Genomic DNA, 16,462 nt, shown 5'->3' on the forward strand with positions numbered 1-16,462 from the left:
CACTTTTTTAATATATTTAACACAATTATAAATGCTGGAGGCAAAGTGGGGTTTGGGGTGGAGGCTGCCAGCTTGCAGCCTCCCACATAATAGCCTCATTACCCCCTGAGGGGTCTCAACCCCCAGTTTGAGAACTCAGGGTTGAGGGTAAGTAGTTAACACATTTCAAGGTGAAGTGGCCTGTTAGCACTTGTCCGGTCGTGCCATCTCACCTGTGTGTGAACACTTCACAAAGCCATCACTCTCTGTAGCTGACCTGTCTGTCCTCATCCTTAATGGAAACCTGTACAACACCTTCAGAATTCAAGCTGGCGAGCTTAAATTCATAATGTTGCTAGACGCTAAGGCTATATCTACATTACAAAGATAAGTCGATCTATGTTAAGTTGACTTGTAGCCACTGCATTAATTACTGTCGTGGCTGATGTCCACACGATCCCCCTGTTGCTGGTGCACGTCCTCTCCAGCTGCGCTTCTACCGACTGAAGAGGGGCAGTGTGGGAGACTGAGAGCTAGGGCTCGCGGCTCCTTGCAGCTCCCCACTGTGAGTCCAGCTGCCCCCAGCTTGGAACCAGGGGTGAAGCCACCCAGGGCTTCCCTCCGGCAGGGCGATTCACACCCTGAGTCCAGTTGATTGCCATGCTCCCGGCGGGGAGACAGGACCCCAGGGGGCAGCAGGGATCCCAGCGGGGAGCCTGGGTGACAGCCGGGCTTGCAGCGGAGTCCGGCTCGGGAGCCGGCTTCGTTGGAGCCATGAAATTGACAAGAATGACAGGCAACAGTTTATGTAAGGACGTAGTGTCTAAACCAGAGGTGGGCAAACTACGGCTCACGGGCCACATCCGGCCTGTGGGACTGTCCTGCCTGGCCCCTGAGCTCCTGGCCTGGGAGGCTCGCCCCTGGTCCCTCCCCTGCTATTCCCCCTCCCACGCAGCCTCAGCTCGCTCCGCCACCAGCGCAATGCTCTGGGCAGGGGGCTGTGAGCTCCTGGGGCAGTGCCGCTGCAGAACCACGGCCTGACCCGGTCTCATGCTGTGTGGTGGTGGTGGCAGCAGTGTGGCCCGGCTCCAGCCGTGCGGCACGGCTGTAGCGCCACCAGCCACCGGTGCTCCAGGCAGCGCGGTAAGGGGGCAGGGAGCAGGGGGCATTGGGGTGGTGGTCAGGGGGCTGGGGGGGGGGGAACGGGGTTGAATGGGGGTAGGGGTCCTGGGGGGGGAGCAGTCAGGAAGGAGGGGGGGTTGGATGGGACACCAGGGGGCAGTCAGGAGCGGGGGTTCTGGGGGCAGTCAGGGGACAGGGAGAAGGGGTGGTTGGATGGAGCAGGCGTCCTGGGGGGCTGGGGGCATCAGGAATGAGAGAAAGGGTTGGATGGGGCGGTGGGGGTCCAGGGTCAGTCAGGGAGCGGGGGTGTGTGGATGGGGCAGGGGTCCCGAACCGGGGGTTGGATGGGGCAGGAGTCCCGCGGGGGGCAGATAGGAGGTGGGGGCTGGGCCACAACCCCCTCCCTAACCGGCCCTCCATACAATTTACGAAACGCGATGCGGCCCTCAGGCCAAAAAGTTTGCCCACCCCTGGTCTAAGCTGACATTCATAGATTCATAGATTATAGGACTGGAAGGAACCTCGAGAGGTCATCGAGTCCAGTCCCCTGCCCGCATGGCAGGACCAAATACTGTCTAGACCATCCCTGATAGACATTTATCTAACCTACTCTTAAATATCTCCAGAGACGGAGATTCCACAACCTCCCTAGGCAATTTGTTCCAGTGTTTAACCACCCTGACAGTTAGGAACCTTTTCCTAATGTCCAACCTAAACCTCACTTGCTGCAGTTTAAACCCATTGTTTCTGGTTCTATCCTTAGAGGCTAAGGTGAACAAGTTCTCTCCCTCCTCCTTATGACACCCTTTTAGATACCTGAAAACTGCTATCATGTCCCCTCTCAGTCTTCTCTTTTCCAAACTAAACAAACCCAGTTCTTTCAGCCTTCCTTCATAGGTCATGTTCTCAAGACCTTTAATCATTCTTGTTGCTCTTCTTTGGACCCTTTCCAATTTCTCCACATCTTTTTTAAAATGCGGTGCCCAGAACTGGACACAATACTCCAGCTGAGGCCTAACCAGAGCAGAGTAGAGCGGAAGAATGACTTCTCGTGTCTTGCTCACAACACACCTGTTAATGCATCCCAGAATCATGTTTGCTTTTTTTGCAACAGCATCACACTGTTGACTCATATTTAGCTTGTGGTCCACTATAACCCCTAGATCCCTTTCTGCCGTACTCCTTCCTAGACAGTCTTTTCCCATTCGGTATGTGTGAAATTGATTTTTCCTTCCTAAGTGGAGCACTTTGCATTTGTCTTTGTTAAACTTCATCCTGTTTACCTCAGCCCATTTCTCCAATTTGTCCAGATCATTTTGAATTATGACCCTGTCCTCCAAAGTAGTTGCAATCCCTCCCAGTTTGGTATCATCTGCAAACTTAATAAGCGTACTTTCTATGCCAATATCTAAGTCGTTGATGAAGATATTGAACAGAGCCGGTCCCAAAACAGACCCCTGCGGAACCCCACTCGTTACGCCTTTCCAGCAGGATTGGGAACCATTAATAACAACTCTCTGAGTACGGTTATCCAGACAGTTATGCACCCACCTTATAGTAGCCCCATCTAATTTGTATTTGCCTAGTTTATCGATAAGAATATCATGCGAGACCGTATCAAATGCCTTACTAAAGTCTAGGTATACCACATCCACCGCTTCACCCTCATCCACAAGGCTCGTTATCCTATCAAAGAAAGCTATCAGATTGGTTTGACATGATTTGTTCTTCACAAATCCATGCTGGCTGTTCCCTATCACCTTACCACCTTCCAAGTGTTTGCAGATGATTTCCTTAATTACTTGCTCCATTATCTTCCCTGGCACAGAAGTTAAACTAACTGGTCTGTAGTTACCTGGGTTGTTTTTATTTCCCTTTTTAGATGGGCACTATATTTGCCCTTTTCCAGTCTTCTGGAATCTCTCCCGTCTCCCATGACTTTCCAAAGATAATAGCTAGAGGCTCAGATACCTCCTCTATTAGCTCCTTGAGTATTCTAGGATGCATTTCATCAGGCCCAGGTGACTTGCAGGCATCTAACTTTTCTAAGTGATTTTTAACTTGTTCTTTTTTTATTTTATCCGCTAAACCTACCCCCTTCCCATTAGCATTCACTATGTTAGGCATTCCTTCAGACTTCTCGGTGAAGACCGAAACAAAGAAGTCATTAAGCATCTCCGCTATTTCCAAGTTTCCTGTTACTGTTTCTCCCTCTTCACTAAGCAGTGGGCCTACCCTGTCTTTGGTCTTCCTCTTGCTTCTAATGTATTGATAAAAAGTCTTCTTGTTTCCTTTTATTCCCGTAGCTAGTTTGAGCTCATTTTGTGCCTTTTCCTTTCTAATCTTGCCCCTGCATTCCTGTGTTGTTTGCCTATATTCATCCTTTGTAATCTGTCCTAGTTTCCATTTTTTATATGACTCCTTTTTATTTTTTAGATCGTGCAAGATCTCGTGGTTAAGCCAAGGTGGTCTTTTGCCACATTTTCTATCTTTCCTAACCAGCGGAATAGCTTGCTTTTGGGCCCTTAATAGTGTCCCTTTGAAAAACTGCCAACTCTCCTCAGTTGTTTTTCCCCTCAGTCTTGATTCCCATGGGACCTTACCTATCAGCTCTCTGAGCTTCCCAAAATCTGCCTTCCTGAAATCCATTGTCTCTATTTTGCTATTCTCCCTTCTACCCTTCCTTAGAATTGCAAACTCTATGATTTCATGATCACTTTCACCCAGGCTGCCTTCTACTTTCACATTCTCAACGAGTTCCTCCCTATTTGTTAAAATCAAGTCTAGAACAGCTTCCCCCCTAGTAGCTTTTTCAACCTTCTGAAATAAAAAGTTGCATCGCTCTAACTACCCTGACATAAGTCCTACGCCTCTCAAGGTAGTTTATGATGACAGCATAGCAGGGGAGTTACATTGGTGGGAGGAACATTTCAGTGTTTACAGCTCCATTGTTTTGTCAACAAAAGCTGACTTGTCAACAAAACTGTAGTGTAGACAAGGCCTAAAAATTATGGACTGAGCAGAGAGAGTGGATTTATGGCTTATTACAGTGATCTATAACCCCTCCTTTTCCCTCCTTGCCTGGAGAGGTGTTAATGGGTCACTTCACCTTGAATGGTCCCTTGAAATATGTATTAACTATTTATGCTAAACAATCTGTTCCACCTCGTATGTAGCTGTGACAGTGAACACATTTCCTAGACCTGAAGAACAGCTCAAAAATTTCTCTCTCTCCCCTCAAAGTTGGTTCAATAAAAGATATTATCTCACCCACCTTGTGTGTCTAATGTACAGATAAAGTGCGAGTCAGTCGCCTTGTACAAGGGAAAGAAGTGTCGGTCCCCCTCTTTGTGTTTGTACTATGACAACATCTAGAGTCTCTAGCAGATTGGAACCCTGTTGTGTTGACTGACTTGCGCACACACCCACTCCAGTCCCAATCCTGCAAAATGATGCATGTAGGAGAACCGTGCCTTCTGCATGGAACCCCATTCAAGGTCAGAGGGGTCAGTTTAGGTGCAGAATTTTTGAAGCTCGGGGCCTAAGTATGCAAGCCAGTCAAAGGTCTGAAAGAGGAAATCGTGTTCATTTTACAGATGAGACTGAGGCTTGGGGAGAGCAGGAACAAGGAGTAATGGTCTCAAGTTGCAGTGGGGGAGGTTTAGGTTGGATATAAGGAAAAATGTTTTCACTAGGAGGGTGGTGAAGCACTGGAATGGGTTACCTAGGGAGGTGATGGAATCTCCTTCCTTAGAGGTTTTTAAGGTCAGGCTTGTCAAAGCCCTGGCTGGCATGATTTAGTTGGGGATTAGGTCCTGTTTTGAGAAGGGGGTTGGACTAGATGACCTCCTGAGGTCCCTCCCAACCCTGATATTCTATGATTCCAGGTAGCCTGGGGTCTCTTAGGGAATTTGGCACAGCTAAGATTTGAACTCAGATCTCCTGTGTTCTAGTCCTGCACCTTAAGAGATCCTCCTTCCTTTCCCAGTTTCCCTCAGAGTGTTACCAGAAATAAATTTGTAAATGTTTTCTCTTGGGGGAAAGTACAGCATGGCCTAATCGTACTCTCTGTCTGGGAGCTTTCCGTAATCAACTTAAATGTACCAAGACCCGCACTGTAGAAGCCAAGGGAGGATGGAGGTGAGAGCTTGTAGTGGCAGAGAGATGCTACCGGAGTTGGGAGTGTGGAGGGAAGGGCTCAGAGAGGAGAAATGGTGGAGCAGACAACCCCTTCTAGGCACTTGGAGATAAGATGCCAGCTGAAGAGTTGGGTACAACAGAAAGAAGGCCCCGAGTCAGAAAGGAGTGTGTTGTGTGCAGAGGAAAGGAGGCAGGGGAGGCACAGAGCAAATGGAAATCTGCAACTCCGGAGACCAGAAGGGAGGCTTCAGTAGTTGAGATGGTGTTGGCTCCCCGTTCTCGCTCATGGTGGGAGATCTTCAGTAAGCCCAGCCTGCTCCTGTCCCCTCTGCTGCTCCCTAGCTAGCCTGCTGTTGATCGTTGCCCTCGGTGGATGGTCAGTTTGTGCCTAGCTGCAGTTTGATCTGATCAGCTTTAAATACGAGCTACAGCAGCTGTCCTGGTGGTGGGCAGATGAGACTCTCCCCCAGCCTAGCCCCTTCTCGCGGAGTTGCTCGATGCTCGATTCATATTGGCTAGGTGACCTGCAGCCTGACTAGAGCTAAGCTGGCCCTGCCCTTACTCCTCATGCTGAGAGCAGCAGGATTTGGGGGAAGGTGCTAACCGTTGACCAGTTTCTAATCCCGTCATTCCCAAGGAGGGCTTGCTGTAACTCTTCCTTCTGGATCTTAGCCGCGACCACTCATTAGTTTGCTTGTGTCTGAGCCATGGGCACTACTGGAGCCCAGGTGTTGTGTTGCAATCAGTGCCCTCATGTGGACTCCGTCAGTCGTGAGAGGACTGAAGTGGTGCCATCCTGCCTCCAGGCTGAGGGCGGTCACAGGATCCACTGGGGCCAGGGGTGGGTGGGCAAAGCTATGACCCCAGCTGGTGATTCGTTCTCTACACTCTCCACTGCCACCTTTGAGCCTGACCCAGCCGCTGCAATCTGCCTGCCTGACCCTCGTGTCTGCTGTCTCCTAAATTCCATACACCCCAACAAGCCCCTGCTCATACCCGTCATCCTGTCGCCGGCCGCACTCCCCCAGGCTGACGGGCGCTTAGACCTCCAGCTCTTTCCCTTTTCGCTGCCGGTCCAGGCAGATGGCTGTTTCCCTGGTGAGCTTCTGTTGTAAACTTGAGTGGATTTATTTTTACTCTCAACTTTTCCCAAATTCATGTTAGTCATCTCCCATGTTGCTTCTATGGCCACGTCAGCCTAGAATCTGAGTGCCTCACAATCTGTAATGTATTTATTCTTGCAGCAGGTAGGCAGTGCTGTTATCCCCATTGTACAGAAGGAGAACTAAGGCACAGCGGCTAAGTGATGTGCCTAGGGTCACTTAAGAATGTGGCTGAGCAGGGAATTGAGCTTGGGTCTTCTAGGTGTATGCCCTAACCACTGGGCCATCCTTCCTCTCAGTGCTTCTTAACCCACCTGTTCTTCTCTGCTGGCAAGAGGTTTGGAGTTGAGCATCGACGAAGAGCCACAAAGTCTAATGGAAACAGCAGTGTTGCCCAGACTCTCTGTTGAGAAAATCTGATTTCATGAAGTCACTCTGGTGCTGTCATTTCCTCCTATCTCTGTGCCTTTGTCCTATTCCCCACCTCGCCTTCCTCTGTTGCTTAATTTAGATCAAGTTCTTCTGAGCACATACAGTCAGAGCTTTCATCATCTGGAGGCCCGAAGGGACCATTTTGCTCACTTAGTTTGACCGCTTTCATAACATGGGCCCAGATAATCTCCTCCAGTAATTTTTCAGTCAAGCCCATTACTTGTGTTGGAACTATCGCAGCTCAGTTAGAAAGGCATCAGCCTTAATAGAGAGACTGCAAATGAGGGAGACTCCACCTCGTCCCGTGGTAAATTGTTCCAATGGAAAATTATCCTCACTGTGAAAAATTTGCACTTTATTTCTATTTATTTATTTCTTTTATATGGTGCCACATAAATACTATGGGACACAACTCCTGAACCATACCTGCTCTGGGCTTTGACATGAGGCAGTGGAGCTAACGGAGGCATGATTTGCTCAGGCACAGTGGTTGGAGCATGCTGCCAATGAACCACTGATGGGGCCTCACTTTTGCATCAACTCAGGTATGCAATTGGGTGTGCAAATATCCATGTGTGTGACATACATGTGCACTTAGCTTGTTTGCGACAAGTGTGTAAATAGGCAGTCAGAGGTGTATCTGGTTACTTTCATGCCCGGTGCCAGCCATTTGTGGTCAGAGGATGTGTAAATCATGCTTGAAGTCCACACTGTGTCAATGCAAGGCCTATATACCACTTACAGCTCCTGAAAAGCTGCCATTGCGTTTGTCTCTCTTTGAGCTGATGCTCCTTAATTTACTGACAAAAAAACCCCGCACTGCTGCCCGGTACTACTGCCAGCCCCAAAGCAGCTGTGGAAGAAAGAGCTGGTCTTTTTTCCCAAGGATTCTTTTCTGCTTCTTTTCCCTTTAATAATGACAGGTTTCAGAGTAGCAGCCGTGTTAGTCTGTATCCGCAAAAAGAACAGGACTACTTGTGGCACCTTAGAGACTAACACATTTATTTTACCTTTAGTCCTTTTGTTAGTCTCTAAGGTGCCACAAGTACTCCTGTTCTTTTTCCCTTTAAAATAGCTTTGCATTTTTAAAAGGTCCTTGGTTCTTGCCGTTAAAGATGCGGAGAGAGTCAAGAAGTGGCCAACGGGAAATAGGGAAATACCCACACACAATCCCCACCCTCCCTGCACAAAACTCCCATCCTTATGGAAAAGGAGATTGACCCCAAAGAGAAGACCATGACTGCCCAGTGTCCCTTAATTAAGCAGAATATTTCCCCCACCATTTAAGTTAAAACCCAACAGTGCAGCATAAAGCGCTGTTGCGTGATGATTACTATTTAATATGTATATTGCTATAGCATCCGGAAGTTTCAGTAAGGATTGGGGCCCTGTTGTGGTGGGTGCTATACAGATGCTGTGCCAGTTTTGTCCCTAGTGTAGCTTCAGGTGGCTAGCAGGGCTTCTTACAATTCTGAATAGTGGAGGTGGCTAATTTAGTGACACCAAGCACTGATTTCATAGAATATCAGGGTTGGAAGGTACCTCAGAAAGTCATCTAGTCCAACCCCCTCCTCAAAGCAGAATCAATCCCCAACTCTTTTTTTTTTTGCCCCATATCCTTAAATGGCCCCCTTAAGGATTGAACTCACAACCCTGGGTTTAGTAGGTCAATTCTCAAACCACTGAGCTGTCCCTCCAGCCCCAGACCTGGAAAAACTGGACCTGGAAAAACTGAACGCTCTCCTATAAGGTCCACCAGAGTGGCTTAGAAGGAAATGAAATACAACTCCAGTCAAATGCAAAGGCGAGGTAATACAGCTCCTGGTTACACAGAACACACTCGACATACTGTTTTGACTCTCGAACCATGAAACGTTCTCTTCCTCCCACTCACAGGACGTTGGAAGGCCTTTTAAAACGCGGAATTATGCAGCCCGCAGTCTAGGTCCCTGCTGCATTGAGACTGACCGGCTGCCTAGTAACAGTTCTGCTTTCAGCCAACACGTCAAGTGCGGTTTTACAGAGTGCTAGAGCCTGCGTCGGCAACGCTAGGAACCTGTCTGTGCCTTACCGTCGAAGATGATCCTATTCTACATTTAACTAATCGGCGTGGAGGCTCTCTGGGCCTTGGGTCTCAGCCACATGCTGATTGAAAAGACCCCAGCAAATGTTGGCAGCTGTGTAAATAAAATAACAGGCAGAGCTGCTCCAGGGCCTTGCACACAGTAAGGAACGGCGTGCTGGTTCCGGGAAGGGGTCCTGACATCACTGCATGCTCAACGTGTGCAGTCCCAGAGCGTCCCTGTACACGCGTCACTGGGCTGCTGTGTAGAGCGATGGCAGCTTGGTGCATCGGTGTGATCAGACGTATGGTCTGTCAGCTGAGAGTCTCAATGCGTGGATGAGACGATGGTGTAGAGAGGAGGGGTTTACATTCATTAGGAACTGGGGAAACTTTTGGGATGGGGGAGCCTATGCAGGATGGGCTCCACCTAAACCAAAGTGGAACCAGACTGCTGGCACTAAACATTAAAAAGGTTGTAGAGCAGTTTTGAAACTAGGAGACGGGGGAAGGCCGACTGCTGCAGAGGAGCATGTGGATCGGACAGAGACTTCTCTTAGGGGAGAGTCTAATGATAGAGAATCTCCAGGTTATAGTCAGGAGCAGAGGATGGAGGAGGATAAAGTAGGGGCCAGATCAGATGATAAACATTCACATAAAAAAGACTCTAACACATCAGAAAAGGGCAGACAAATGAACAGTGACAGGTTTTTAAAGTGCTTGTACACAAATGCTAGAAGTCTAAATAATAAGATGGGTGAACTAGAGTACCTTGTGATAAAGGAGGATATTGATATAATAGGCATCACAGAAACCTGGTGGACTGAGAGCAATCAATGGGACACAATCATTCCGGGGTACAAAATATATCGGAAGGACAGAACAGGTCGTGCTGGTGGGGAAGTGGCACTATATGTGAAAGAAAATGTAGAATCAAATGAAGTAAAAATCTTAAGTGAATCCACATGTTCCATAGAATCTCTATGGATAGAAATTTCATGCTCTAATAAGAATATAACATTAGGGATCTATTATAGACCACCTGACCAGGACAGTGATAGTGATGATGAAATGCTAAGGGAAATTAGAGAGGCTATCAATATTAAGAACCCAATAATAGTGGGGGATTTCAATTATCCCCATATTGACTGGGAACATTTCACTTCAGGACAAAATGCAGAGATAAAAATTTCTCGATTCTTTAAATGACTGCTTTATGGAGCAGCTGGTACGGGAACCCACAAGGGGAGAGGCAACTCTAGATTTAGTCCTGAGTGGAGCGCAGGAGCTGGTCCAAGAGATAACTATAACAGGACCGCTTGGAAATAGTGACCATAATACAATAGCATTCAACATCCCTGTGGTGGAAAGAAAATCTCAACAGCCCAACGCTGTGGCATTTAATTTCAAAAGGGGGAACTATGCAAAAATGAGGGGGTTAGTTAAACAGAAGTTAGTTAAAAAGTACAGCGACTAAAGTGAAATCCCTCCAAGCTGCATGGGTACTTTTTAAAGACACCATAATAGAGGCCCAACTTCAATGTATACCCCAAATTAAGAAACACAGTAAAAGAACTAAAAAAGAGCCCCGGCGGCTTAACAACCATGTAAAAGAAGCAGTGAGAGATAAAAAGACTTCCTTTAAAAAATGGAAGTCAAATCCTAGTGAGGTAAATAGAAAGGAGCATAAACACTGCCAAATTAAGTGCAAGAATGTAATAAGAAAAGCCAAAGAGGAGTTTGAAGAACGGCTAACCAAAAACTCCAAAGGTAATAACAAAATGTTTTTTAAGTACATCAGAAGCAGGAAGCCTGCTTAACAACCAGTAGGGCCCCTTGATGATCGAGATACAAAAGGAGCGCTTAAAGGTGATAAAGTCATTGCGAAGAAACTAAATGGATTCTTTGCTTCAGTCTTCACGGCTGAGGATGTTAGGGAGATTCCCAAACCTGAGCCGGCTTTTGTAGGTGACCAATCTGAGGAACTGTCACGGATTGAAGTGTCACTAGAGGAGGTTTTGGAACAAATTGATAAACTTAACATTAACAAGTCACCGGGACCAGATGGCATTCATCCAAGAGTTCTGAAAGAACTCAAATTTGAAGTTGCGGAACTATTAACTAAGGTTTCTAACCTGTCCTTTAAATCGGCTTCTGTACCCAGTGACTGGAAGTTAGCTAATGTGACGCCAATATTTAAAAAGGGCTCTAGAGGTGATCCCGGCAATTACAGACCGGTAAGTCTAACGTCAGTACCGGGCAAATTATCGAAACAATAATTAAGAATAAAATTGTCAGACACATAGAAAAACATAAACTGTTGAGCAATAGTCAACATGGTTTCTGTAAAGGGAAATCGTATCTTACTAATCTATTAGAGTTCTTTGAAGGGGTCAATAAACATGTGGACAAGGGGATCCAGTGGACATAGTGTACTTAGATTTCCAGAAAGCCTTTGACAAGGTCCCTCACCAAAGGCTCTTAAGTAAAGTAAGTTGTCATGGGATAAAAGGGAAGGTCCTTTCATGGACTGAGAACTGGTTAAAAGACCGGGAACAAAGGGTAGGAATTAATAGTAAATTCTCAGAATGGAGAGAGGTAACTAGTGGTGTTCCCCAAGGGTTAGTCCTCGGACCAATCCTATTCAACTTATTTATAAATGATCTGGAGAAAGAGGTAAACAGTGAGGTGGCAAACTTTGCAGATAATACTAAACTGCTCAAGATAGTTAAGACCAAAGCAGACTGTGATGAACTTCAAAAAGATCTCACAAAACTAAAAAGAACAGGAGTACTTGTGGCACCTTAGAGACTAACAAATTTATTAGAGCATAAGCTTTCGTGGGCTACAAGTAGATTTACAAGTAGCCCACGAAAGCTTATGCTCTAATAAATTTGTTAGTCTCTAAGGTGCCACAAGTACTCCTGTTCTTTTTGAGGATACAGACTAACACGGCTGCTACCCTGAAACCTGTCACAAAACTAAGTGATTGGGCAACAAAATGGCAAATGAAATTTAATGTGGATAAATGTAAAGTAAATCTTGGAGTCATCGTGGATAGTTCTCTGAAGATGTCCGTGCAGTGTGCAGAGGCGGTCAAAAAAGCAAACAGGATGTTAGGGTTCATTAAAAAGGGGATAGAGAATAAGACTGAGAATATATTATTGCCCTTATATAAATCGATGGTACGCCCACATCTCGAATACTGCGTACAGATGTGGTCTCCTCATCTCAAAAAAGATATACTGGCACTAGAAAAGGTTCAGAAAAGGGCAACTAAAATGATTAGGGGTTTGGAACAGATCCCATAGGAGGAGAGATTAAAGAGGCTAGGACTCTTCAGCTTGGAAAAGAGGAGACTAAGGGGGGATATGATAGAGGTATATAAAATCATGAGTGATGTGGAGAAAGTGGATAAGGAAAAGTTATTTACTTATTCCCATAATACAAGAACTAGGGGTCACCAAATGAAATTAATAGGCAGCAGGTTTAAAACAAATACAAGGAAGTTCTTCTTCACGCAGCGCACAGTCAACTTGTGAAACTCCTTACCTGAGGAGGTTGTGAAGGCTAGGACTATAACAGGGTATAAAAGAGAACTGGATAAATTCATGGTGGTTAAGTCCCTTAATGGCTATTAGCCAGGATGGGTAAGGAATGGTGTCCCTAGCCTCTGTTTGTCAAAGGATGGAGATGGATGGCAGGAGAGAGATCACTTGATCATTGCCTGTTGGTCCCCTCCCTCTGGGGCACCTGGCATTGGCCACTGTTGGTAGACAGGATACTGGGCTAGATGGACCTTTGGTCTGACCCGGTACAGCCGTTCTTATGTTCTTATGTACTCTGAAGGTCCCAATCCTGCAAGGCGCTGAGTGCCTCCAGCTCCCAGCACGGTCACGGGGAGTTGAAGGTGCTCGGCTTCTGCAGAGGAACGATCCCTCTGTTACCAGTTACACGTCTATCCTCCAATGTCTTCTGCGGTAGCTCCAAGGGCCTGTTTCTTTGCGGCGGAGGGCAGAGCCTTGTCATCCCGAGCAGGGAACGCCTCATGTGGCTCAGCACCGGCGACATGCCTTCTCCTGAAGGACCTCAGGACACGCTGCTTGATCTCTTTTGTCCTCATGCCATAGATGATGGGGTTGACGGTGGATGGGAGTAGCAGGTAGATGCAGCTCAGCAGGTTATGCACGTCCTGCGAGATGGCCTGGCCAGCCTGGTACACGATAGAGGAGGAGAGGAAGGAAGAGTACATGAAAAACATCACCAGCAGCTGGGTGCTGCAGGTGTGGAAGGCTTTCCGCCGTAGGCTGCCTGAGGCGATTTGCAGGGCTGTGTGGACGATGGAGGCGTACGAGGCCAGGATACAGACGGTATCGAAGAGGAGGATGACGGCTCCCACCACCATGCCCAAGATGCTGTTGCGGGACGTGCTGCTGCAGGCCAGACTCACCAGGGCTATGTGCTCACATGCGAAATGCTGGATGACGTTGGACTGGCAGAAAGGCAGCCTGGAGGCTAGAACGACCATGGGGCAGACCATGGAAATGTTCATGTAGTGCAGCGGCTTGCAGATGGCGACGTACCTGTCCAGCGCCATCATCAGGAGAACAGAAGAGTCCATTCCGATCATCAGGTAGATGAAGAACATCTGGGCCAGGCAGCTGGGCAAGGAGACACGGCCGGAATGGAACAAGAAGGCCAGCAACATCTGGGGCATGATGGCGTTGGTGCTGCAGAGCCCCACGGCAGAGAGAAGTGAGATCAGCAGGTACATGGGGGAGTGCAGGCTCTCCTCCACCTGGATGGTGTAGATAACAGTGCAATTCGCCACCACATTCACCAGGTAAAGACAGAAGAACGGAATGAAGAGGAGAGGGTGAAACTCCTGCAGCCCAGAGAATCCGAGCAGGATGAAATCTGTGTAGGAGACATTCCCGTCTGGGCTTCGTGTCTCTCCTGCCATGCTAGGGCTGGGCGCTGGGGGGATCGCAGAGCTCTGACGGGAAGGATGCCACCTTTCTAGGTTAGAATTTTTCTGGCAAGTTATAATGGCTACAGAATGAATGGCTTGTTTGCAGAGCGGGTCTGTCTCTTTATAATGTGCCCATGCCTGTGGTATCTCAGCCCCAGTATCCTGACAACATTATTAGTATTAGATCCAGAGATTACTTACAGTCCTTTAATAGTCCCTGTCAAGATGTAAAGTGTCCAGAGGGGCTCTGAGAAACACTGCTGAGATGATTCTGATCCAGCTCGCCTGGCCAGGGCAGCGAGGAGACGGTCTTTAGTTCATGCGTCTGACGAAGTGGGCATTCACCCACGAAAGCTTATGCTCCAATACATCTGTTAGTCTTAAAGGTGCCACGGAACTCTCTGTTGTCTTTAGTTCAGGCACTGAGTGAAAGGAGCTGAAGCACTCAGGGAATTTATGTTCCTCTTGGAAACCCCTGTGGAGCTGATGTCACTATACCTGAATCAGAGACGTACGAGGCTTGGGCTCTGTATGGCACAGGCATGTAGCAATTCTCCATCCCATCCAGCGTCAGTGGTTTTATAACAACAACGCCTTGGCCATTAGAAATGGCTGTCCTCTGTTGCAGACTAGTTTGTTATTGTAAGGTTGCGTCTGGGCCCTGGTGTGCTGACGCCACTGCTGATCGTGCTGAGCAATACGGATATAATCACAGACGTGTGGGGCTGGAAGGGGCCTCAAGAGGTCATCTAGTCCAGCCCCCTGCGCTGAGGCAAGAGCAAGTAAATCTAGAGACAGGGGTTTGTCCAACCTGGTCTTACAAACCTCCAGTGACGGGGATTCCACAACCTCCCTTGGATGCCTGTTGCAGAACTTAACTCCCCTGAGAGTTAGAAAGATTTTTTTAATTCTAACCTGAATCTCCCTTGTTGCAGACTAGGCCCATTACTTCTAGTCCATCCTTCAGTGGACATGGAGAACAATTGATCACGGTCCTCTTTATAACAGCCCTTAATGTATTTGAAGACTATAGGCTGGTCCCCCCTCAGTCTTCTTTTCTCAAAACTAAACATGCCCAGTTTTTTAAACCTTTCCTCATAGGCCAGATCTTCAACACCTTTTATCATTTTTGTTGCTCTTCTCTGGACTCTCTCCAGTTTGTCTCCATCTTTCCTAAAGTGTGGTGCCCAGAACTAGATGCAGGACACCAGGTGCTGCAGGCTGACTGTGCGTTGTGTGAAGACGTGCTTCCTTTTGTTTGTTTTAAAGCTTCTGTCTATTAATTTCATCCAGGGTTGCCAGGTGTCCAGTTTTCACACTGGCGGCTCCAGTCGGCACTGCCGACTGGGCCGTTAAAAGTCCGGTTAGCGGTGCAGCGGGGGCCCAGGGCTAAGGCAGGATCCCTGCCTGCCCTAGCTCCGCACGGCTCCCAGAAGTGGCCACCAGATCCTGGCGGCCTGTAGGTTCATGGGCAGCCAGGGAAGCTTCGCACGCTGCCCCCACCCCAAGTACATAAGAACATAAAAACGGCCCTACTGGGTCCATTTAGCCCAGTATCCTGTCTTCTGACAGTGGCCAATGCCAGGTTCCCCCAGAGTGAATGAACAGAACAGGTCATCATCAAGTGATCCATCCCCTGTCGCCCATTCCCAGCTTCTGGCAAACAGAGGCTAGGGACACCATCCCTGCCCATCCTGGCTAATAGCCATTGATGGAGCTATCCTCCATGAATTTATCTAGTTCTTTTTTGAACCCTGTTATAGTCTTGGCCTTCACAACATCCTCTGGCAAGGAGTTCCACAGGTTGACTGTGTGTTGAGTACCAGCTCTGCAGCTCCTATTGGCTGGAAACCGTGACCAATGGGAGCTGCAGGGGGCGGTGCCTGCGGGCGCAAAGGCAGTGCTCACTGCACAGAGCCACCTGACTGCCCATGCGCCTAGAGGCCACAGGGACCTGGCAGCTTCTTCCTCAGAGCCACAGTAAGGGCTGCCAGGACCCCGCACCCCCCACACCCCAACCCCCTGGCCCAGCCCAAGCCCCTTTCTGAACCCCAAACCCCTCATCCGCAGCCCCACCCCGAGCCAGAGCCCTCGCACATCCCCTGCAACCCAACCCCCTGCCCCATCCCAGAGTCCCCTCCCACACCCCAAACCCCTCATCCCAGGCCCCATGCCAGAGCCCCCACCCCCAGCCGGAGCCTTCACCCCCCCCACACACCCCAACCCCCTGCCCCAGCCTGCAGCCCCCTCCTGCACCCCAAAGCCCTCATCCCCGGTACCACCCCAGAGCCCACACCCTCAGCTGGAGCCTTCACCGCCCTGCACCCCAACCTCCTGCCCCAGCCTGGAGCCCCCTCCTGCACCCCAAAGCCTGCACCCCCAGTTAGAACCCTCAGCCCGCCCCGCACCCAAATCCCCTGCCTCAGACCAGTGAAAGTGAGTGAGGGTGGGGAAGAGTGAGCAACAGAGGGAGGGGGCGGGGCCTCAGAAAAGGGGTGGGGCCTCAGAGAAGGGGCAGGGCAGGGACGGGGCACGGGTGTATGGTTTTGTGTGATTACAAGGTTGACAATCCTAATTTCATCAGGTATCTTCTAGTTCTTGTGTTATGTGAAGGGGTAAATAACACTTCCTTATTCACTTTTTCCACAACAC

At 48.6% G+C, this 16,462-nt stretch overlaps 1 protein-coding gene across 1 annotated transcript; it reads right to left on the minus strand.

Moving 5' to 3' along the window:
* Nucleotides 1–12,796: 12,796 nt before the first annotated feature.
* On the minus strand, nucleotides 12,797–13,801 carry LOC128839856 (olfactory receptor 52K1-like). Its single transcript, XM_054033192.1, has one exon. The coding sequence runs from the start codon at nucleotides 13,799–13,801 to the stop codon at nucleotides 12,797–12,799; it is 1,005 nt and encodes a 334-aa protein (XP_053889167.1).
* Nucleotides 13,802–16,462: the final 2,661 nt, after the last annotated feature.

This window comes from Malaclemys terrapin, chromosome 1, assembly GCF_027887155.1.
Source record: "Malaclemys terrapin pileata isolate rMalTer1 chromosome 1, rMalTer1.hap1, whole genome shotgun sequence".
NCBI classification, from domain to species: domain Eukaryota; kingdom Metazoa; phylum Chordata; order Testudines; family Emydidae; genus Malaclemys; species Malaclemys terrapin.